Source organism: Cylas formicarius, unplaced genomic scaffold (assembly GCF_029955315.1).
Source record: "Cylas formicarius isolate icCylForm1 unplaced genomic scaffold, icCylForm1.1 PGA_scaffold_4__25_contigs__length_36172078, whole genome shotgun sequence".
Lineage (NCBI taxonomy): Eukaryota > Metazoa > Arthropoda > Insecta > Coleoptera > Brentidae > Cylas > Cylas formicarius.
In genome coordinates this window covers 16,109,235-16,132,732 of record NW_026844334.1, presented here as the reverse complement: position 1 = coordinate 16,132,732, position 23,498 = coordinate 16,109,235, and the positions used below count along the sequence as shown (strand labels likewise).

General features: G+C 35.2%; 1 protein-coding gene and 1 long non-coding RNA gene across 2 annotated transcripts; both read left to right on the top strand.

Moving 5' to 3' along the window:
* Positions 1-10,524: 10,524 nt before the first annotated feature.
* On the top strand, positions 10,525-13,263 carry LOC132701046 (uncharacterized). Its single transcript, XR_009618710.1, has 3 exons — positions 10,525-10,726; positions 10,784-10,959; positions 12,824-13,263. It is a non-coding gene; the product is annotated as an uncharacterized LOC132701046 (long non-coding RNA).
* A 5,216-nt stretch (positions 13,264-18,479) lies between these two features.
* LOC132701215 (clotting factor C-like) lies at positions 18,480-23,328 on the top strand. The gene is made up of 5 exons (XM_060668983.1): positions 18,480-18,606; positions 18,876-19,109; positions 19,175-19,356; positions 21,099-21,742; positions 23,018-23,328. Exons 1-5 carry the CDS (start codon positions 18,604-18,606, stop codon positions 23,209-23,211), a joined length of 1,257 nt encoding a protein of 418 aa, XP_060524966.1. The 5' UTR covers positions 18,480-18,603; the 3' UTR covers positions 23,212-23,328.
* The last annotated feature ends 170 nt before the right edge of the window (positions 23,329-23,498 follow it).

Below are 23,498 nucleotides of genomic sequence, written 5' to 3'. Positions count from 1 at the left end.
TGCCAAAACTTATTTCATCACCTCCAAAGGGGAGTAGGGGTTTCTAAAGTATGGTAGGTACATCTCTTTCATTTTTTTAATTAAAAAAGTGACACAATTACGCGACGTAACTCGACCCGGATCGTTAACGCGTCTCAAGATGCGGGTTTAGAGATGCTGAGGTCTTTAAATTGATTCACTAATACCAGTACACACTGAAACCCCTTATTTCCAAAATAAAAAAATTGTTATCTGTTAACACAACAAAAAAAAACTATTTTCTCACCAATTATATTTCTGGGTCGTTTTCAGAATTTGTCCAACGTAGAATCCCAAGAGGATAGGGCCGTAATTTCGAAAAATGTTCATGTCTCCCCACTATGCATTTGTACAAGAAGCAGGGCCGGATTAACAGCAATTATATTCTTGTCAGTCAACATACAGCCGCCGATTGAATTCTCGGATTCTGCTTTACTAGTTGCCATGGTCTGTCAAATATGTTACTTAAAAATTGTATATTTTTTTTTACAAATAATATACCTTCCCTAAAATAATTCCGCCTTTGTCAAGTTGGACACGGGCACGTCTGTCCGCTTTGAAAAGCGCAGGCGTATGTATCTTCCAAAATGATCCAAGCAGGCTCGGATTGCCAGCAAATACACAACTCGCCGATTCAATTCTGAGATGTTGCTTCACGAGTTACCATGATCTGTCAAATATTTTAATTAAAAAAAAATCTATTATTTAGCAACAATATACCTTTTTAAAAATAATTTCGTCTTTTTTCAAGTTTAACAGGACACGTGTGTTCGTTTCAGTTGGACAAGGGCACGTCTGTCCGCTTTGAAAAGCGCGGCGTATGTATCTTCCAAAATGATCCAAATTGTTAATCTTTTTTTGATTCCTCGTTCCCCGATTCAATTCTGAGATGTTGCTTCACGAGTTACCATGATCTGTCAAATATTTTAATTAAAAAAAATCTATTATTTAGCAACAATATACCTTTTTAAAAATAATTTCGTCTTTTTCAAGTTCAACAGGACACGTGTGTTCGTTTCGAAAGGTTTCGTAGTCTGTAGCTCTGTCGAATTCTCCAAAATTCGTTAAACCTTCAGATATTTTCAAAATTCGTCCAACGCAGACTTCCACTCACGCATTTTCGAAAACTTTCTGGTCTCCCCGCCATGCATTTGTACACGAAGCCGTTCTGGACTATCAGCAAACAGCACATCCGTCATTTTTCTTCTCGGATTCCGCTTGACGAGTTACCATGATCTGTCAAATATTTTAATTAAAAAAAAATCTTATCTATTACTTTTACCCAATATTAAGTACCTATTCAAAATTAGTAGCGCCTTTTCGAGTTCGAATGGTTTCGTAGCCTATATCCCTGCCGAAATGGCATTGCATTTGTACACGAAGCAGGGTCGGATTGTAAGCAAACAGCACCCCCGGTCACTTTTCTTCTCGGATTCTGCTTGACGAGTTACATCGATCTGTGGAATATTTAGCGAAAAAAAAAATTATCTATTACTTTTACCAAAAATGAAGTACCTTTTTTCTTTAAAACAGTTCGTCCTTTTCGAGTTTGAAAGGTTTCGTAGCCTATAGCCCTGCCGAAATGTCATTGCATTTGTACACGAAGCAGGGTCGGATTGTCAGCAAACACCACAAGCGTCACTTTTCTTTTCGGTTTCTGCTTGACGAATTACATCGATCGGTCAAATATTTAATATAAAAAATATCTATTTTACCAAAAATACGTACTCTTCTAAGATAAATTAGCTCTTTTCGAGTTTAAGAGGACACGTATGTCAACTGTAGGATGTTTTATTATTATATTTTCCAGTGTCTATAAATTAATAAACAACAGAAGCTTCCGAATACAAAAATTTCAACATGAGTTTTTTTTTCTTGAAACTTAAAAGTTCTAACCCCTAAAACCATATTTTTAATACGCTGGCGGACGTATAACAATCCCCAAAAATTACCATATTTAAATTGTTACTATTGATATATTTCTATACCGAACTTAACTCAATACATGCAAAAAAAAAACTAGCGAATGTTATTTATTATCTCCGATGGGTGGATGATTGAGAAACGTTTAAATAAATCTACCTTTCTGTCTCTCTTTTTCTATATAGGTCACTCATTCTCTCTATCTGTTACTTTCCACAATCCGAATTTACACTTGGCCCCCCAAAAATCTTGTAAAATTTTATCTGCTTAACTTCTTCGCCTTGTTCATATGGCTGAATTTTTTGGGAGATATATCGTGCGTTATTTCTATTAAAATTCTGTTTCCTTTTTACCTACTTCAAAAACGTAAGCGAGCATTTTTGGTTGTTTTATTAAACAAAAATTGATACTAACCAAGATCCGTATCTCCGACCTCAGCCTCCTTTGATCACTCCCCAATTTTTTTTTAATTAAGTATAGAAACCTCGTCGAACATATACATAATACTAGGTCAAAATGTTACGCGGTTACTCATTAAAGTCGCAATTCCGAAAGCTTCTTACCTATCTTTTTCCAGTCTTTTTTGTTTTATTTATCCGTATATGAAACACACATTGAACACAAAACTTAAACTCGTTGGCGATATTGCATTAAGCAACAAACGCGTATAACAGAAACGAACCCTTAACACCAACACTTCTTTAAACTTCGACTGACACGTGAAACAACCCGCATTCCTACGAAAGGCAGGTAAACCAAGCAGGTCAAATTTTAAGCTACCCTCCAGTGTCGTCGTAGGTTGGGGCATAGTAAATAGCGAATACAACAAAGCGGTAATTTATAATAATTTAATTTGCATTTTATTTAACTTAAGTTGTTTTGTAGAAAATGAGACATTTCTACAATTAATCAATATACTACGAGTACTTTTCCGCTTAATTACTATTTTTGAGAAACAAAAGGAAACGTTAGATTCCATTCAAACTTTTTCGCTTTTCATGATATCTCGCGTTTATTTAGAAGCTAATGGCCTGTGGCCTTAACCAGACGTTTCCAAAGCCTGGTTTGATATTATGTATATAAATCTTAACAAACACGAAAAATAGAGTTATATTGCCACCGAAAATCTGAATTTATGTTTAAAAATGTAACTTCCCGTATTTAAACTATTGCCTGCATTGGCGCCTATATTTTATAGTTTTTTTTTTGTATCCTATTTTTTTTGTTTTGCTTGCAAATGTGTGTCCATTTTTCGGGTACTGAATTTTTTTTTCTCAAATTATTACAAATTACTCAAAACGGAGTTAAAAAGAGACGAGGAGAAAAGGGTAGAACCCTTATTTCTCCGACACTGACCTCCGATGTTTATAAAAATTGACGCCTTGACACCCTCCCCGTGAATATTTTACAAAGGATTTTTAAAATTTAACTTCCAATTAACGCATATTCTCGCCTAGTGTCACAGTTTTGGGCCCCATTTTGCTATGGTTAGACAGGTTTATTCTTGTACATTGTCGGGACAAAAGAAGCATCTCCTTCATCCAAATTGACTTTTTCATACCTAATATAACAGCTGCCGGGCATCATCTCGCCTTAATTGTTTCTATTGAATTAATTTTAGTTACAAAAAAATTAGATGATCGTCAAAATTGGCATAAAAAGATAATCAAGATTTAATTAAAACAAGAATATGCACAAAAGAAAAGAGATAAACTCCGACACGGGAAACAAGGAAATATCGCTGAAACGGCAACTGATCTAGCGCGCGCCTTTTTTAAAAATAATAATTTTTCAAAAGAATTCTAGGCTAAGCTAAATACCTGGTGCAACAAAATATTGAAGGATCTTCATGATCCTACCTGTGAGCGAGTAGAAAATTATTTGCAAAGAGGATAAAGGTATATCTTAATATAATTCGCCATTGATATTCCCTTTTTTTTTTTAAATAGCGCTTTATTTGATACGTACTTTTTCTTGTCAGAGCTTGTCTAAATAAAAGCGGGGTGGATGGAGGTTCTCCGTCGGGTTTTTTCCTGTCGAAGCAAGTATGTTAGGCGTTCGCTTTGAATCTGGGGATCGGGTGGGGGTTATACATATATAAGCTATAAGAAATTTTAATTTTTTATTCAGTTTCCACTCATACAATTTCGTGATAAGTGCAGAGTGAGAAAAATGTCCGAAGTCGAAAATTATCCAACGCAAGCATTGGATTCGTGGGGAAGATTTGTGGTCAATGCGGAAATAATCCGCGAACAAAAATACATTTACGAGGCAGCAATTACGCTGCCGGAATTTGGACTAGAAATTACCTCAGGTCTTAGCCCAGCAAGAATCTTCGCTCCGGCAGTGAAAGTGAGCTTTATCCCCTACGTTTTGGCGGAGAAAAGAAGCATTTCGTTCGACGAGATAGACTTCACAGAATTAATACAACAGCTTCCATTGTTATTGTTAGCAGGCCCGACTGGTAAAGTTATGTATTTAACCTGCTTCAAACTCAGCTGTCTACAATGTGATGGTGAGGTCTTGGTCAAGATTGAAAATAGCGAGGGTATACTCTATATTTCGAAAGACTGGGTACAGGAATTAATTACCATAAGCAAATTGGTATTTAAAAGAATACGAGTACTGTCTCGTTTGAACTTTTACGAGTACTACGATAGAATATTGTATTTGACTATACATGAAAATTTACTGGAAGACGCCAAAATCTTTCCGCATATTGAATATTTATGTTCTACAGAAGAGAGTGAGCAGAGCTACTGCATGGAGGACTACATGCGTTTTGGAAAAATGCAGATAAAACAAGATATCAACAAAAGGATAGCATGGGACATACCTGTGTTTTAATAGAAATTTACCTGTAAACTAATAATAATAAATGTATTTTTAAAATTCAGTGTGTGTGTATGTTTTATCCTTACCCCCATAAAAAAAAGTAAAAAAAACAAGTAATTGCGTAAAATAACTTTATTAAAGAAAAAAAAAAAATAACAACAAAATATATTCAAACAAAACATGGTACCACCGGAATGAAACCATCAGAAATTACCCCAACAACGGAGATTCTCGCATATAATTTACCAAAAAAAATTTGCAGTGCAAAAGTCAAAGTTCAAAGCTGGCGATGCAGTAAGCATAAGTCGCACAAAATCGGTTTTTGACAAAAGCTATGAAATTAATTGGACACCCCGAAAATTTCAAGATTGTTAAAGTAAGTGGTTCCTTCCCTCTTACGTATATTTTGGAAGATATGGAGGGGCGTTAAATCAAAGCTTCGTTTTATGAAGTCGAATTACAAAAACCGTACTACCAAATAGTCGATCGACTATTTGGTAGTACGGTTTTTGTAATTCGACTTCATAAAACGAAGCTTTGATTTAACGCCCCTCCATATCTTCCAAAATATACGTAAGAGGGAAGGAACCACTTACTTTAACAATCTTGAAATTTTCGGGGTGTCCAATTAATTTCATAGCTTTTGTCAAAAACCGATTTTGTGCGACTTATGCTTACTGCATCGCCAGCTTTGAACTTTGACTTTTGCACTGCAAATTTTTTTTGGTAAATTATATGCGAGAATCTCCGTTGTTGGGGTAATTTCTGATGGTTTCATTCCGGTGGTACCATGTTTTGTTTGAATATATTTTGTTGTTATTTTTTTTTTTTCTTTAATAAAGTTATTTTACGCAATTACTTGTTTTTTTTACTTTTTTTTATGGGGGTAAGGATAAAACATACACACACACTGAATTTTAAAAATACATTTATTATTATTAGTTTACAGGTAAATTTCTATTAAAACACAGGTATGTCCCATGCTATCCTTTTGTTGATATCTTGTTTTATCTGCATTTTTCCAAAACGCATGTAGTCCTCCATGCAGTAGCTCTGCTCACTCTCTTCTGTAGAACATAAATATTCAATATGCGGAAAGATTTTGGCGTCTTCCAGTAAATTTTCATGTATAGTCAAATACAATATTCTATCGTAGTACTCGTAAAAGTTCAAACGAGACAGTACTCGTATTCTTTTAAATACCAATTTGCTTATGGTAATTAATTCCTGTACCCAGTCTTTCGAAATATAGAGTATACCCTCGCTATTTTCAATCTTGACCAAGACCTCACCATCACATTGTAGACAGCTGAGTTTGAAGCAGGTTAAATACATAACTTTACCAGTCGGGCCTGCTAACAATAACAATGGAAGCTGTTGTATTAATTCTGTGAAGTCTATCTCGTCGAACGAAATGCTTCTTTTCTCCGCCAAAACGTAGGGGATAAAGCTCACTTTCACTGCCGGAGCGAAGATTCTTGCTGGGCTAAGACCTGAGGTAATTTCTAGTCCAAATTCCGGCAGCGTAATTGCTGCCTCGTAAATGTATTTTTGTTCGCGGATTATTTCCGCATTGACCACAAATCTTCCCCACGAATCCAATGCTTGCGTTGGATAATTTTCGACTTCGGACATTTTTCTCACTCTGCACTTATCACGAAATTGTATGAGTGGAAACTGAATAAAAAATTAAAATTTCTTATAGCTTATATATGTATAACCCCCACCCGATCCCCAGATTCAAAGCGAACGCCTAACATACTTGCTTCGACAGGAAAAAACCCGACGGAGAACCTCCATCCACCCCGCTTTTATTTAGACAAGCTCTGACAAGAAAAAGTACGTATCAAATAAAGCGCTATTTAAAAAAAAAAAGGGAATATCAATGGCGAATTATATTAAGATATACCTTTATCCTCTTTGCAAATAATTTTCTACTCGCTCACAGGTAGGATCATGAAGATCCTTCAATATTTTGTTGCACCAGGTATTTAGCTTAGCCTAGAATTCTTTTGAAAAATTATTATTTTTAAAAAAGGCGCGCGCTAGATCAGTTGCCGTTTCAGCGATATTTCCTTGTTTCCCGTGTCGGAGTTTATCTCTTTTCTTTTGTGCATATTCTTGTTTTAATTAAATCTTGATTATCTTTTTATGCCAATTTTGACGATCATCTCATTTTTTTGTAACTAAAATTAATTCAATAGAAACAATTAAGGCGAGATGATGCCCGGCAGCTGTTATATTAGGTATGAAAAAGTCAATTTGGATGAAGGAGATGCTTCTTTTGTCCCGACAATGTACAAGAATAAACCTGTCTAACCATAGCAAAATGGGGCCCAAAACTGTGACACTAGGCGAGAATATGCGTTATTTGGAAGTTAAATTTTAAAAATCCTTTGTAAAATATTCACGGGGAGGGTGTCAAGGCGTCAATTTTTATAAACATCGGAGGTCAGTGTCGGAGAAATAAGGGTTCTACCCTTTTCTCCTCGTCTCTTTTTAACTCCGTTTTGAGTAATTTGTAATAATTTGAGAAAAAAAAATTCAGTACCCGAAAAATGGACACACATTTGCAAGCAAAACAAAAAAAATAGGATACAAAAAAAAAACTATAAAATATAGGCGCCAATGCAGGCAATAGTTTAAATACGGGAAGTTACATTTTTAAACATAAATTCAGATTTTCGGTGGCAATATAACTCTATTTTTCGTGTTTGTTAAGATTTATATACATAATATCAAACCAGGCTTTGGAAACGTCTGGTTAAGGCCACAGGCCATTAGCTTCTAAATAAACGCGAGATATCATGAAAAGCGAAAAAGTTTGAATGGAATCTAACGTTTCCTTTTGTTTCTCAAAAATAGTAATTAAGCGGAAAAGTACTCGTAGTATATTGATTAATTGTAGAAATGTCTCATTTTCTACAAAACAACTTAAGTTAAATAAAATGCAAATTAAATTATTATAAATTACCGCTTTGTTGTATTCGCTATTTACTATGCCCCAACCTACGACGACACTGGAGGGTAGCTTAAAATTTGACCTGCTTGGTTTACCTGCCTTTCGTAGGAATGCGGGTTGTTTCACGTGTCAGTCGAAGTTTAAAGAAGTGTTGGTGTTAAGGGTTCGTTTCTGTTATACGCGTTTGTTGCTTAATGCAATATCGCCAACGAGTTTAAGTTTTGTGTTCAATGTGTGTTTCATATACGGATAAATAAAACAAAAAAGACTGGAAAAAGATAGGTAAGAAGCTTTCGGAATTGCGACTTTAATGAGTAACCGCGTAACATTTTGACCTAGTATTATGTATATGTTCGACGAGGTTTCTATACTTAATTAAAAAAAAATTGGGGAGTGATCAAAGGAGGCTGAGGTCGGAGATACGGATCTTGGTTAGTATCAATTTTTGTTTAATAAAACAACCAAAAATGCTCGCTTACGTTTTTGAAGTAGGTAAAAAGGAAACAGAATTTTAATAGAAATAACGCACGATATATCTCCCAAAAAATTCAGCCATATGAACAAGGCGAAGAAGTTAAGCAGATAAAATTTTACAAGATTTTTGGGGGGCCAAGTGTAAATTCGGATTGTGGAAAGTAACAGATAGAGAGAATGAGTGACCTATATAGAAAAAGAGAGACAGAAAGGTAGATTTATTTAAACGTTTCTCAATCATCCACCCATCGGAGATAATAAATAACATTCGCTAGTTTTTTTTTTGCATGTATTGAGTTAAGTTCGGTATAGAAATATATCAATAGTAACAATTTAAATATGGTAATTTTTGGGGATTGTTATACGTCCGCCAGCGTATTAAAAATATGGTTTTAGGGGTTAGAACTTTTAAGTTTCAAGAAAAAAAAACTCATGTTGAAATTTTTGTATTCGGAAGCTTCTGTTGTTTATTAATTTATAGACACTGGAAAATATAATAATAAAACATCCTACAGTTGACATACGTGTCCTCTTAAACTCGAAAAGAGCTAATTTATCTTAGAAGAGTACGTATTTTTGGTAAAATAGATATTTTTTATATTAAATATTTGACCGATCGATGTAATTCGTCAAGCAGAAACCGAAAAGAAAAGTGACGCTTGTGGTGTTTGCTGACAATCCGACCCTGCTTCGTGTACAAATGCAATGACATTTCGGCAGGGCTATAGGCTACGAAACCTTTCAAACTCGAAAAGGACGAACTGTTTTAAAGAAAAAAGGTACTTCATTTTTGGTAAAAGTAATAGATAATTTTTTTTTTCGCTAAATATTCCACAGATCGATGTAACTCGTCAAGCAGAATCCGAGAAGAAAAGTGACCGGGGGTGCTGTTTGCTTACAATCCGACCCTGCTTCGTGTACAAATGCAATGCCATTTCGGCAGGGATATAGGCTACGAAACCATTCGAACTCGAAAAGGCGCTACTAATTTTGAATAGGTACTTAATATTGGGTAAAAGTAATAGATAAGATTTTTTTTTAATTAAAATATTTGACAGATCATGGTAACTCGTCAAGCGGAATCCGAGAAGAAAAATGACGGATGTGCTGTTTGCTGATAGTCCAGAACGGCTTCGTGTACAAATGCATGGCGGGGAGACCAGAAAGTTTTCGAAAATGCGTGAGTGGAAGTCTGCGTTGGACGAATTTTGAAAATATCTGAAGGTTTAACGAATTTTGGAGAATTCGACAGAGCTACAGACTACGAAACCTTTCGAAACGAACACACGTGTCCTGTTGAACTTGAAAAAGACGAAATTATTTTTAAAAAGGTATATTGTTGCTAAATAATAGATTTTTTTTAATTAAAATATTTGACAGATCATGGTAACTCGTGAAGCAACATCTCAGAATTGAATCGGGGAACGAGGAATCAAAAAAAGATTAACAATTTGGATCATTTTGGAAGATACATACGCCGCGCTTTTCAAAGCGGACAGACGTGCCCTTGTCCAACTGAAACGAACACACGTGTCCTGTTAAACTTGAAAAAAGACGAAATTATTTTTAAAAAGGTATATTGTTGCTAAATAATAGATTTTTTTTTAATTAAAATATTTGACAGATCATGGTAACTCGTGAAGCAACATCTCAGAATTGAATCGGCGAGTTGTGTATTTGCTGGCAATCCGAGCCTGCTTGGATCATTTTGGAAGATACATACGCCTGCGCTTTTCAAAGCGGACAGACGTGCCCGTGTCCAACTTGACAAAGGCGGAATTATTTTAGGGAAGGTATATTATTTGTAAAAAAAAATATACAATTTTTAAGTAACATATTTGACAGACCATGGCAACTAGTAAAGCAGAATCCGAGAATTCAATCGGCGGCTGTATGTTGACTGACAAGAATATAATTGCTGTTAATCCGGCCCTGCTTCTTGTACAAATGCATAGTGGGGAGACATGAACATTTTTCGAAATTACGGCCCTATCCTCTTGGGATTCTACGTTGGACAAATTCTGAAAACGACCCAGAAATATAATTGGTGAGAAAATAGTTTTTTTTTGTTGTGTTAACAGATAACAATTTTTTTATTTTGGAAATAAGGGGTTTCAGTGTGTACTGGTATTAGTGAATCAATTTAAAGACCTCAGCATCTCTAAACCCGCATCTTGAGACGCGTTAACGATCCGGGTCGAGTTACGTCGCGTAATTGTGTCACTTTTTTAATTAAAAAAATGAAAGAGATGTACCTACCATACTTTAGAAACCCCTACTCCCCTTTGGAGGTGATGAAATAAGTTTTGGCATAAAATATAAGTTCCTCGTATTACTTTGATATAAGTATAAGTCTTGCCTGTTTTTTTTTTAAAGGAGGTTCAAACCCGTGCGAGGTGAGGTTTGATATATGAAACAGACCAGTCATGGGGACACGAGATATGGAAAGTTTCAGCGTAGTCGTCGCCACATTGCTGCCAACACTGCATATATAAGGAATCACGAACCATTCAGGTAAAATTTTGAAAACACATATTTATGGCAATATAGAACCTCTCTTTTTTTTAACAGGAATATTGAGACTTAGACCAGTATCTTTTTAAGTAGGCATGTGGGGTAAAGAAGACGCAGAAGCTTCAGTCGGGTACCATCGGTAACGTAGGCGATTGATATATTTCCACCACTACATATGTTGGATTGGAATTTCCCATTTGATGCTTTGACTGACTAAATGAGGAAACTTGGAGGTAAGCTCTTACGGAATTCTATCGAAATATGTTTAGTAACATATTGGTGCGTTACTCTGTCTTCCAGTCAGTTTCACATAAACTTTGCACGTATTATAAAAATGCCACCTACTTTTTTTTGTGTTAATATTATTGAAAGTAGTAGCTGGTAGCTGTACTCGTAAGCCCAGAGAGTCTCTGTTTTGAACATAATACACAAAATGGGGCGTTCAAAAACAATAGACTGCATGCCTTTTAGAGTCGGCGTAAACTATGGTCATATACCCCTGATCAAATTCAAAACTACAAAATCGTTGTGTCTCTGCATTAAAAATAATAGTAAAATTTATTGTAGGCACCTAGTAGAGTATCGAAAATTTCCATTTTTAGTGCCAAATTGGTTACTCCAGTAAATACCAACTGTTCTAATTTTTTTTTAATAATTTATGATGTTAGTGAGTTTCATTGCGATTATTTGTTACTTAAATTTTCTGCGTATTAAACCTTAATTAACAATACGCTATTCGTTAACGCATGTAGAATTAATGACGCTGACTGACCTGATTTTGTCCAGGGGGCGTAGTACGGTAGTTTGTACTGTGATGTTTGGTAGTTTGGCAGTGAGCTCTCATTTATGAAACTGGGGAATGTTTCGTTATCTTCAAATCCTAAACACGTATCAATAGAATTATATTTTTAAAATATTGATTAGGACATGTACTAAGTAACTAAATGCTCTAGCGAAAATATTCACACATATTGCGGAAAACGTACAAATTTAAATTAGAGAAAATTAACTATTTTTAGAGGTTGGTTTTTCAAAAAGGTGGGGATTTAGTTAAAGAACAGATAGAGACTAAAGGGAAGCTCTATGAGAAAAGTTAGAATTAAAAAGTCGATGTTTTCGTGTCATAGCGAAAGATGGATTATTATTAAAAATAATACTTGCATTAATTGTTGTCACCATTTGTGAAAAATATGGAAAATATCCTCTAGGTTCGCATACCTTTTTTTTAATTTTTTTAAGGTGGCTAACAAAATACACAGACAGAAAAGTTTAGATCCTGTTCGTTAATGTAGCGCATAGAAAAAAATTAGAAAAGAGAACGTTTCGTGTATGGCATACGTAGTTAGTACGGAATATTAATCTGAAGGCTGCAAGACAGTGAAAGAGTGATGCGCTTAAGTGTGGTTCAGAGAGGTTATTTGGGCTGTAGAAGTTTTTCTTTGAACAGGGTTCAAATAGCGTCTCCTAGAGCGTTAGCGGAGAAGAGTATTACAGTATTTAATATAAGCGTTCAGATTTCATTATTGTTGAGATTGCATAGAAACACACTTTCATGTAGTAGTCGCAGCAGCTTTAAAGTATATGACTTTTTAGTTAAGATGCCTTTCGAGTTTGCTTTATGGCTTGATAGGAAATTAAAGGGTAGATACAGATAAGTTACGAAAAAAAAAAGTATGTACACTATCCTCAAAGATCAGCAATAAATAAAAGAAATTGATGAAATAGTAAAGTTGACTGCAATATCTTAAAATCATCAAAAAGATAGATAAATTAATTTTGAAAATATTAAATAATAAAAATAGCAAAGAAAATCAAAATCATCAATAAGGTAGATAAATTAATTTTGTAAATATTAGATAATAAAAATAAAATTATAATAGCAAAGAAAGCCTACCACGGCCACATACACATAATATTTTCGACATATGAACTTTTCCCAGATAAATAGTCAAATATTTCACGATACCTTAAAACAGAAGCATGCGGAAATATGTATGAAGTTAACGCACGGTAGATGGCTTAGTAAATTAAAAAGGTATATGGTTTCTAATATCCTACTTTATTAATGAAAATTTTAACCAGCTTTTTGTTTTGCAGATATTATTGGTGGTGCCTGCCAGCTTCCAGTTCCGAGAAAAGAAATCCGACACTTTTCGTCTTTATTTCCCCTGTCCTTTGTGCGCAATAAAAGTACAGTTTGTACCCGCGAGGGTACACATTCGCAGAATTATATGTTTTTAAAATAAATGTTTTGGTCAATATTCACTAGGTGGGTTACCTTATTAAAGAAAATCTTATTCCAAGAGGGGACACTAGTTTACATTCGAACCGCTAGAGGGTGCAGATGGTCACGAGAACAATATGATCAAGTCTCATTGACGCCATTGCTTTTCATACGGGTGGGAAAATATCTGGGCTCTGATTGGCTTCGCCGCAATCGCAAACTAGAGGTGGGGAGATTGATTAAACCCCATTGGTGCTTGCTTATCCAATGGGAGCCAGTTTCAAGGGATTATGGGTAAAGGGGGAGGAGCTAGAGAGTCGTGGGGAAGGAGGACACGCCCACAAAAGGGAGAGGAGTGGGATTGTCCCCAAACATACATATATCTACTCACAAACTTAATCGGTCTGATACTTGTCAATTTTAAGGGCCAGTTATGGTGAATGGTCAAAGATTGACGCAAACCTGAAGAAGAGCTTCTACTTGAGGCGCGTGCAATTCCGTCTGATGGAAAGGTAATGCTTATTGTATTCTTGGATTGAATTATGGATTATCTGGCGACGCAGAATATTATTCGTATTTGCGACAAGCGCTTGTCAAAAAGCGTCCGTTATTGCAACAGGATAATGCAAGACAAGAAAAACGAAAGATGTTTTGAACGATTCAGGAGGGGAATTATTCCCGCGCCTCCCTTATTTCCCGGATCTTGTTCCCATTGATTATAGCAGGCACCGAAGGAGTTCTTTTAGGTCGGCGTAAAATATTAGTTTATAGTTGCCATAAATGTCTTCAATGGAGATGACATGTTTTGTAATATTAACGAAATAATAAAAATTATCTTCGAAGCGAATAAAAAAATGCAACTTTTCCCTATTTTAACGGACCTGCTAGCAATCGATGCGAACTGGGTTATTGATTTTATTGTACAGTTTTTCTTTAAACATTTTTTAAACTTATAGGAGCTTGTATACCAGTATACAATATATATAACAAACATAGAATTCGACATATAAGAGTGAAACGCTTAGATAATGGTGAATACCAATTACCTGTAGTAAAATTTTAATAGTCCGGCAAAAATTGCTTCTCGAAGACGGTTTATTTTTTTATTGTGTCAAATGGAAACGCGAAACTATAGAAAATACTCTAAAACAATATAAAACTGCGTAATTAAGTGATATATTTGAAGAAACGTGTCAGGGCGTATCGAGATGTCGATCGTCAATCAGCTTTGTTCCGGTGAACCCCACCATTGTTTCATTTTTGCTGCGCCTTTGATGTTTTCGGTGACTCGATAATCAAATGAATATGCGACTAGCTACAGATTATCAGGTTTACACTTAATTCGGTTTTAGTTCCAGTTTATCAAAGTTTGTATTTGCTTTCATTAGATGCCAATTTAAATGTGCTTAATCGATGTTTCAAAAAACATGCGCCAACGCGTGATTGGAAATTAGGCATCCAAAAAAGAAGAAAGAAAATTCTATAAATGTGGCGACGAATGTCCAGTCGAGCGTTAGCGAATGTTTTTTGAAACATCGTGTATCGTGGAGTAAAAATTTTCTAAATTAGACTCCCAACCGAATTTAATTTGACAGCTTTTTCGTGTTATATTAGTCAAGTACAAGCAAGGCATACCTATATCCAGGCTTTAAATTTTTGTGATATTTTCTACGTTGATAGAAACCTTGATAAACTTAACGCCTGAAAAATGTTACTGCCATTTTATTAAAATATATTTTTTCTACTGCATTCTGCAAAATACCTTATTATACACCGATCTAGACACTGGCAAGCATCACTTCGCAACGTGAGTTTCTTGTTCAACGGGTCAGAGCCCCTTCGGACATATCCGGAATATTACCGCACAGATTTATGAGCAATCGGATGTTTTCGGAGATTTTATCGCACGGCTTGTCAGTGAATGAATTCGATCGCAGAAAAAGTATAGTATGCAATACGTTGGATAATTATTGTTTGGTTTCTTCCTTTTTTTGTTTTTCTTTTTAATTTAATTATTTCTTTCTTTTATTACCAGTTTGCTTTACCAATTTCGAGCTTTAATTAAAATTGTTATATGTAATTGGACGTTGTTTTTTTGTTTTCTGTGCGCAGTCGGTGATTAAAAATTTTTCTTTTGGTTTTCCTTCTATATATCATTTATCATATGAGTTCGATGCATTATACCTGAAACACGTCCTTGAAGTACGTCAAGCTTATTTCTTGCGAAATGTGTTCTTTCCATATGGGCAGCTTTTCATTCATTTCATGAATACTGGTATAAAATTATCGATATCAACGTGAAATCAGTCTAAAAGTATCGATACTTTGTAAGTATCGAAGTATCGTTAACATTATTAAAGTCTGTTCATAGATATAAGAAAGTGACTAACTGATACGAATTAAGGAAAGACCCGGGCAAGCTGTAAGAATGAAATATGGCCGAACAGGTCCTTACTTTGCTTAGAATTTAATTATTTGGGGTTTTATTAGGAAAGATACTAAACAATATTTATTTATTTATGTATGTATTTATGTTTAAATCTAAAATAAAATTACAAATTATTTTTATTAAATACATACTTAAATTACTTAAAATTATTCACATAATATATCAGTATCACTATCGCTATCATCGCTTGTTCTAATTATTATTTGTCCTATATTATTTTCAATATGGATATACGATTGTTCTTCTTTTTCTATATGTTTAACAGAATTTGCCCAACTTTGTAGAGGGATGTTAAAAACTTCGGTTTCTATAAGTTTGAGGACATTGGAGTTAACACGTTAACTCCAATGTCACACGAGTTAACAACATTGTTACGACGAATGGCAGATTTCAGTTGGTGCCAAACATGTTCAATGGGATCAAATATACAGTGGTAAGGTGGAAGCCTTAAAACTGTATGCCCTAGATTTTTTGTATAATTATCACAGACGTATTCCTTTTGTAGGTTCAAGCTTTGTAGAACCTCAATTAATTGCTTTTTGGTATAACATTTTTTGGGTATCATAAGTGTCGAACCAGGTTTCATCCAAGTAAATAATTGGCCTTTGTTGTTCTCTGTAAATCCTATTTTTTTCCAGATTCCATTAAAACTTGCCTTTTGTCAATTTTTTTAAATCTAAAACCCACGTGTTGAATACACTTCCACAAGCCTCCTAATTAAGATATCTAATGTAGGCACGCTTTGTTCGTCGTATAACTGGTAAATTTTACGCCATATTATATCTTGATCACTTTCATCTACACTCGAGAAAATGTCAGCATCGCTTTTTTTCCTCACTGAAATGGGAGTATTCACAATTTTCCATACAGTTGATGTTGGAATTTTCGTCAATGTGGCCGTTTCTTCTAAAGATGCTTGCTTGCTGGCACCACGTTCAATGAGAGTCAAATAAACATTGTTTATAACTTTCTTAGTCTCAATAGAATAGTGTTTTCTACATTTGGGCGGGAGCATCTCCTGAGATACACTAGACTCGCACATATTTTGCATAATTCGCACACGATTCAACACACACTGTATTACACAACGAAATAAGAATGATTACTAATAAACTTAAACTAAGTGGTATACCAAACCAAAGAATATTAAACACAGGTAGGTATAAAATTATGAAATTCTGAAACTTTAGGTAATAATCTTGTTGCATTGTATGTTAATCACCACCCTTGGATAATCCCATTCAAATGCAATTGCTCACTTTCTTATATCTATGAACAGACCATACCTATTAGCTTTAAATAGCGCTCTGAACAGGCCACCAGCATGTTTGACAAAACATCGGCGTCGCAGAGTCTCCAAACTCGATGAAGGAGAAATCCACAAGCAGTAATCCTCAAGTTCTGAGAAAAATCCATTTTTTTTATATACGTACTGGATCTTTTGTTAATTTTATTGTCAAAACATGCATATATCGAAATTTAAACAAGTGCTTTGGAGTTTGAAACGCCTTGATGTATCCCACGTTCAATGAAACTATGTGTAACTACGTGTAATTTAACTTCAACTGGAAATAAAACACAAGAAAATGAATAGTTTTTATTTGAAGCATCATAATTTTGCATTAAGATGAGAATACAAGAAATTTCAGGTTTGAGGCTGCAGCCGCTGAGGCTATAAAAATTTTTGAACAAAGTGGTATAACAAAAGGCGTATATTTACTTTTTATATCATAGTAAGAACATTGAACAGTTTGCACGCAGACAACCTCGTAAAGGTTTTAAAACAAACACGATTCTTCATAAAATTTTTATCAATATTAATCAATATATTTGTGCTGAGAATGTAACGATATTCTACATTTCAACAACTAAGGCAGTACCGCCTAGGACAAAAAAGTCTTGAATAAAACGTAGGAGTAACTTTTTTAAAAATTTTCTGCATTAAATGGACAGTTTTTGTAGCAATGCAAGTACTCAAGTGCAAACGTGGTCGCGAAGCGTTGAAACTCTCAAGAAGTCGATGGCATAAAGATTTATTTTAACGGAATTTTCCACAACTGCCTTGAGCCACTCGAAACCCAGGTTGGATCTGTTAAAACTGGAATATAAGTCACAGATTTTACGCGCTTGTTGCCAACGTCCAAAGGCAGATACAAAAAATCGCGGTTGCCGACCAAAAAGCTCCTCAGTGGCGGGGCGAATTCACTAGCGATTTAGATAAACAATGTTTTATTCGATAATTTTTGTTTCATTCATATCGTCTCGGAAAAATGTTCTAGTATGTACACTACACAGTTCTTTTCCGTTCACTACAAATATCAACCTTTTATTGAGCTAGCGAACACTGCATGAGCTGTTTTTTTATGGCAGGGACTAAATAATTTATCAACATAAATAAGAACCAAAAGTTCAGATTTTCACGAAATTATATATTTTGACATGACAATTGTTTCGACAACACCGTGTTTTTATGAAACAACATTTGATAAAGACACGGTGTTGTCGAAACAATTGTCATGTCAAAATATATAATTTCGTGAAAATCTGAACTTTTAGTGCTTATTTATTTTTACTAAACGACTAACCGAAGCTACCCCAAATTCATTTTTTTTTCTCAAGAAGGTTAAAAGCGTATTAGGTGAATCTTTTCTCGAAATAGGTTAGTTAATTAGATTTAGTGCTAAAAACTTTTTAAGACATATAAGTGATTAAATGTGGTAGAGGAATATTTATTTGACATATTTTTTCCACAAGGATGGAAAGAAGTTTTGCTTATAACCTTCTTTTGAATTCCCACACCGACTTGCGATTATGGGAGTTAATATACCTTTGAAAATAAAAGCGCCACAGTCTTTTCTTTATAGTCACATATCAGATCCATTTCTACATAAAATCTTTTCACTGAACTTTCAAAGGACACAATTTTCCCGTTATCGGCAATTAGCCGCACGCGGAATATTATGACTTATGACACGGTAAATAGCACGATTTTCTTACTAGCCTATTGTTTGTTTATCTAGACACAGGTCTCATGGGTAAATCCGCCACTGGATCTACATATTAATAGCTTCTCGGTTAATCTTCGGGGGGTTTTTCAAACTGGTTTGCAAATGACCAGAACAAAACGAACTGGACAATATAAAATCGAAGGATTAAACCCGGTGCCATCAGTAGTTGCGTCTCTTTGTGTACCTACGCCCAGAGATGGTAAGCGGATATTTTCTGAGTAACTTGTGAAGCCGGTTAAGGTCAAGTTGTTAATAACTAGATAGTGCATGGTTTATTTCCGTTTGCTTTCAAAAATAATGCATTTTTATGCGGCTATAAATTTCCAAAGATAAACTATCACTCCGGGCTTCTAAGTATCGTTTAATGGTGTATTTTTAATGGTACTGTTACGCAAAATGTATTACTTCAAATATAAATCGGCTACAATGGCAACAGCATCGCGGGGTCACTGCCAGCTATTGTTCCAGATGAAAGACTTAAGCGTCATCTGCTTGTTAGTGGCGTTTGCTGCCGGTATAGTCGACTGCCAAAATTCTCCGGCTCTACCCCAGTCACCCTGCCCAGAAGTATTCCGGTACGAGTCTCTAGACAGCGCGAATAATCTTTGGACGGGCTCCCTCGTAGCCAGAACGCCTCATGTCCTGCACGGACTCTGGATCAGGCTGATCTTCAACAAGCCGGTCGACCAAATCACCGTCGGGGTAATTCATACTACATATTTTTTGATCGCCTTGTAGTTGCGGCGCTTAAAAACTTATTGTTTTAGGATGGTTTCGAGGCGGTACCTTTCGACGACAAACGCGAGTACCTGATCAAAAACAGAGACCTTCTATTACGTGGTAACCGGCCGAAAATTCTTAAATTTACGGTGAAATATGCAGGAGGCGAAGCCCCTGAGCTGATAGAATATCGATTAAACGCCGTGACTGTGTGCCCCAACCAGTTCGCGTAAGTATTTTTGCTTATAAATTTAATACCCGTCGCATGCCTGATATTGGATCTCGGGATTTTTCATATCTTCGCAGATATTATCTAGGAAATTGGACGTTTCTGGCGCTTTTTCGTCCCGAACCGCGCGGTTTAAATAATTAAAACGTCGGTTATATGGAATTGAAGGTAAAAGAGAATTCTAGTAGACTTAAATCTATATTTTATTTATTATTTGCTACGGTTTTCTACTAAAAGTTAGCTTCGTTAAACCCTATGGCGAGCCAATTCGCGCATTTTCGTTACTTTAGTCATAGGTTCGCAAAGATCGGATGTTTTCGAAAAAAATTATAACATTATATTTTGACATTTGTCCGTTGTCACGGCTACGTCACACGTCACTCAGTCTATGCCATTCGTTCTGTTAACCAAAAATTTATCCAAAAACTAATAGCCGTAGAAAAAGTATAGTATGCAACACTGTTTATAAACTTGTTTAGATATATAATGTACTATTTGGAAGGAATGTATATTCACCTGACACGAATCAAGGATACCTATCTGAAATGCGCTGAAAAAGTAAATGTACACAGTAATAAGTTTTTAACCTGATGGAGATTTTAAATAATGTAAGAGCATCGATTCTTTCTTTCAATAATTCCAATTTTAGCAATTTCAAACATTCCCTCATCGAGCTAGTAAATTATATTATTAATTAATTATACTATTGCTCCTGTTCTTCTTTAGTCATCCGTCAGTCAATAAAGACGGTTAATTCCTCTAACGAAGTTTTTAATTGTCATATTGAACTCGATCTGAATTTTAATGGTAACAGCGTGATAGAAAAGTGAGGCAAATTTTACAATAGTAAAAGAAGGCTGATAATGGAGATTGTTTTCTATCTCTAACTGATTTATATTGGAGGGAGAATGGCGTATTCGATTACAAAATATTTCAAATGTTTTATTGGTCACAAAATAACAGGGTTATTAATTTTAAAGACATAATATTTACATAGAATTCAAAAATACTTATTATTTCTTTTATTTATGAATAATAGGCACATATGCACTTATTCTCATGTAATACAAATAATAAACAACAATAAATTAACAATTTTTGCTAAATACTATCACCGTCAAAAATCACAACCAACATAGTACAAATAATAAATAATAAACAATCTTTTGTCACAGTTATCTGTCGTTAGTATTAACGTGTATGACAAAGAAAATAATCCCCATTGTTCTAAATAAAATTTGCCTCGCAAAAACAAAATAGAGTTCACTGTTTTCAGGTATACTTTTCGAGCAAGGAGGCTGTAAATGTTGTCATTTACAATTCGTAAATGTAAAAAAACCAAATCACGTCATTGATTCACTAATTTCTCTGAAAAACCAAAACGGTTCCTGTGATCTTACAAGAGCTATAAAGGCTCTGTCTAATACAGGACCTTATAACGCAACAGATAGATAATACCTGTATTTTAAGGCATTTTAAACCCGTCGCCTTGACGAACTGTAAGTGGCCATGCTGCCTGTCTAAAGCCGCTAGATCTTCAAAAATTCCTGTATCTTCAGCAAATGCAAAACATCTATATATCTAGCTATATGGAAGGAAGTGTCAAAGATTAGATGTTTTAAAAGTAACTTTATTTTACCTGTTTAAATGCCGTATAAGATTTCGCAAACACCAACGTTTGATAGCAAATAATGGACCTTTTATTTACGATTAGGTGAGTTTATCATTTCCTGATTTTCCAGGAACCGTACCGATTTCTATCCCAATGACTCAGCGGCCTCAAAATCTGATTACCTCCAATCCATAACTTCAGAACAAGAAGATAGTCAGCCTCAAGGAGCATGCGGAGAAGCGACTGCGTCAAACGGAATTCCTGACGTATTTCCGTGGCAAGCGGCCGTTTTCACGAAACTCGGCAACGAAGAAAACTACACCTGCGAAGCGATCCTAGCTAGCGATAAGTTCCTGATAACTGCTGCTCACTGCGTGACGTACCTTACCACACGGATCCCACTGGTACCTGAAAGATTGGTTGTATATATCGGTAGGAACAACATCGATCAAAGAAACAGCGAACCGCTGTTGGTGTCCAGGATTATCCTCTATCCCGGATACCAGCCGGAGAATTTGCTAAACGACCTGGCGCTGTTGGAGATCAAGGAACCCGCTAAACTGAACGAAAGGATATCGCCAGTTTGTTTGCCTGTTCAAAATAACGCCAACGAATCGGAGGAGGTTCTGCCGGGGTACCAGTTGGAGAACGGCAAGTTCACGAAACTGAGCTCGCAAAAAATAAGGAAAATCCCACAGGAAGAGTGTTTCAAAGACGCCAAAAATTTGAAAAGCTTCTTGGGCGACAACAATTATTGTGCCTCTTATATAGAAGGTGAGTGGAAAAGATCTATTTTGCGTACAAATAACAACAAATCACTTTCGAAAAATAACTTAAAACTTTTTAACTCTAAAACGGTTTTTCTAAGCGGGCCGTGAAAGTGAAACTGAAAAATCGAAGAGCTTAACTCGCATTCTCCAGTTAAACTTTGAAGTAACCATCAGGATGCAGGAGAAATCTAGAACATTTATGAATACGTTCAAAATGTCAGTAGGTACTCCCGAAACAGTCACAATAATTGAAGTTTTAAAAGTTCGAGGAGAAATTTAATTTTAAAATTCAATACCGCGAGGAACAAGCTCGAAGATAAAAGAAATCTCAAAATATCTTTAACAAATTTTATTGTTGCGTTAATTCATTCGGCCGAAATTTTTTCCAATATGGATGGAGGTTGATTTTTTGCATAAATTTATTAATGATCATACCTCTTTTTTAAATGCTTTACTCTGTGTTTTATTATAGATGAAACAATAACAATAACATCACAATAACTGCTAGGACGAGCTATAGTTATTAAGTATATTCGAAAGCGTAATAAAATAAGATGTATTTAAAAAAAAGACCCTGGGACACCCTGCTTTTGACTCCCCCACTTGAGGATTTTAAACTAAATTACATATATTCAATACTTTTTTGTTCAATAGGTATATATGTACATATTATTGCCTATATTGTTATATACCAAACTTCGAATATTTCCTTTTGATAGTTCTCCAGAACTTTGAATTGAGCACTCCCCGCGGATCGCCCTCTATCACAGAGTTGTGTACATTTTTTTTAACCTACTCGTGCGTTCATTACTTTGACGTTTTACCGGTAATTGCATCAATTAGTTAACGGGTAATTGTGCATCGATCATCCCAGCGTGCGACCTAATTGCTAAAATCGGAATGTGCCGCATAATCCGAGTTTTCCTATAATCGACGTCCTGTCGCAAAACCGCACCCTTTTGCAAAAGGGTTCGTCCCCACCCCGTCGCACTTAATTATACATTTTGTATTAATGCAATTAGGTAATCGATAAAGAAAACGAAAAAGCACAATGGAACTGGTCGTTCGATATTACTTAATTAATTAATACCGTGTAATGAAACTGACGTCGACGTGTTGACACTGTACAAAATCGCAAGTAGTATCGCAATCGCAAATCGAAAAAAATCGCAAATCAAAAGTAGAACTACCCCAAGAAATGTCCTTAAGTTTCTAAAGTTCTAGTTTTATTAGAGTGAAACTACTCTTGTAAAATGTATATAAAAATGTCAAATTTCAGGTAACGGCGCTTGCATTGGCGACTCAGGAAGCGGTTCTATTAGTTTGTCGAATGGAAAATGGCAACTTAAGGGCATATTATCACTGAGTGCAGCGTTGCAAAATGCCAATCAAGACAAGTGCGACGCATCCAGAAACATAGTCCTGACTGAAATATCAAGATATTCACAATGGCTGAGAAGAAACATCGCCTAGAAACATTACTCGAATGGTTTTAATTCTTGCTGCGAGAATTTAAAATTATAACTGAATGTGACTGGTCGTTATTGGTTTGTCCCAATTAAAGAATAAAACAGTACGTTTCAAATCGAATACTTGTTTTAAATTGCACAAGCCCTCCGAATAACATAGGATTATAAATATGTATATACTTAAACGATGGGTAATGACATTCCCAAGATATTTCAAAAATTAGCTTTCTGAAAGACCAACCTTATCCAGCTTTTCAAAACAATTGCCTTTGATAAATAAGGCACCATCTA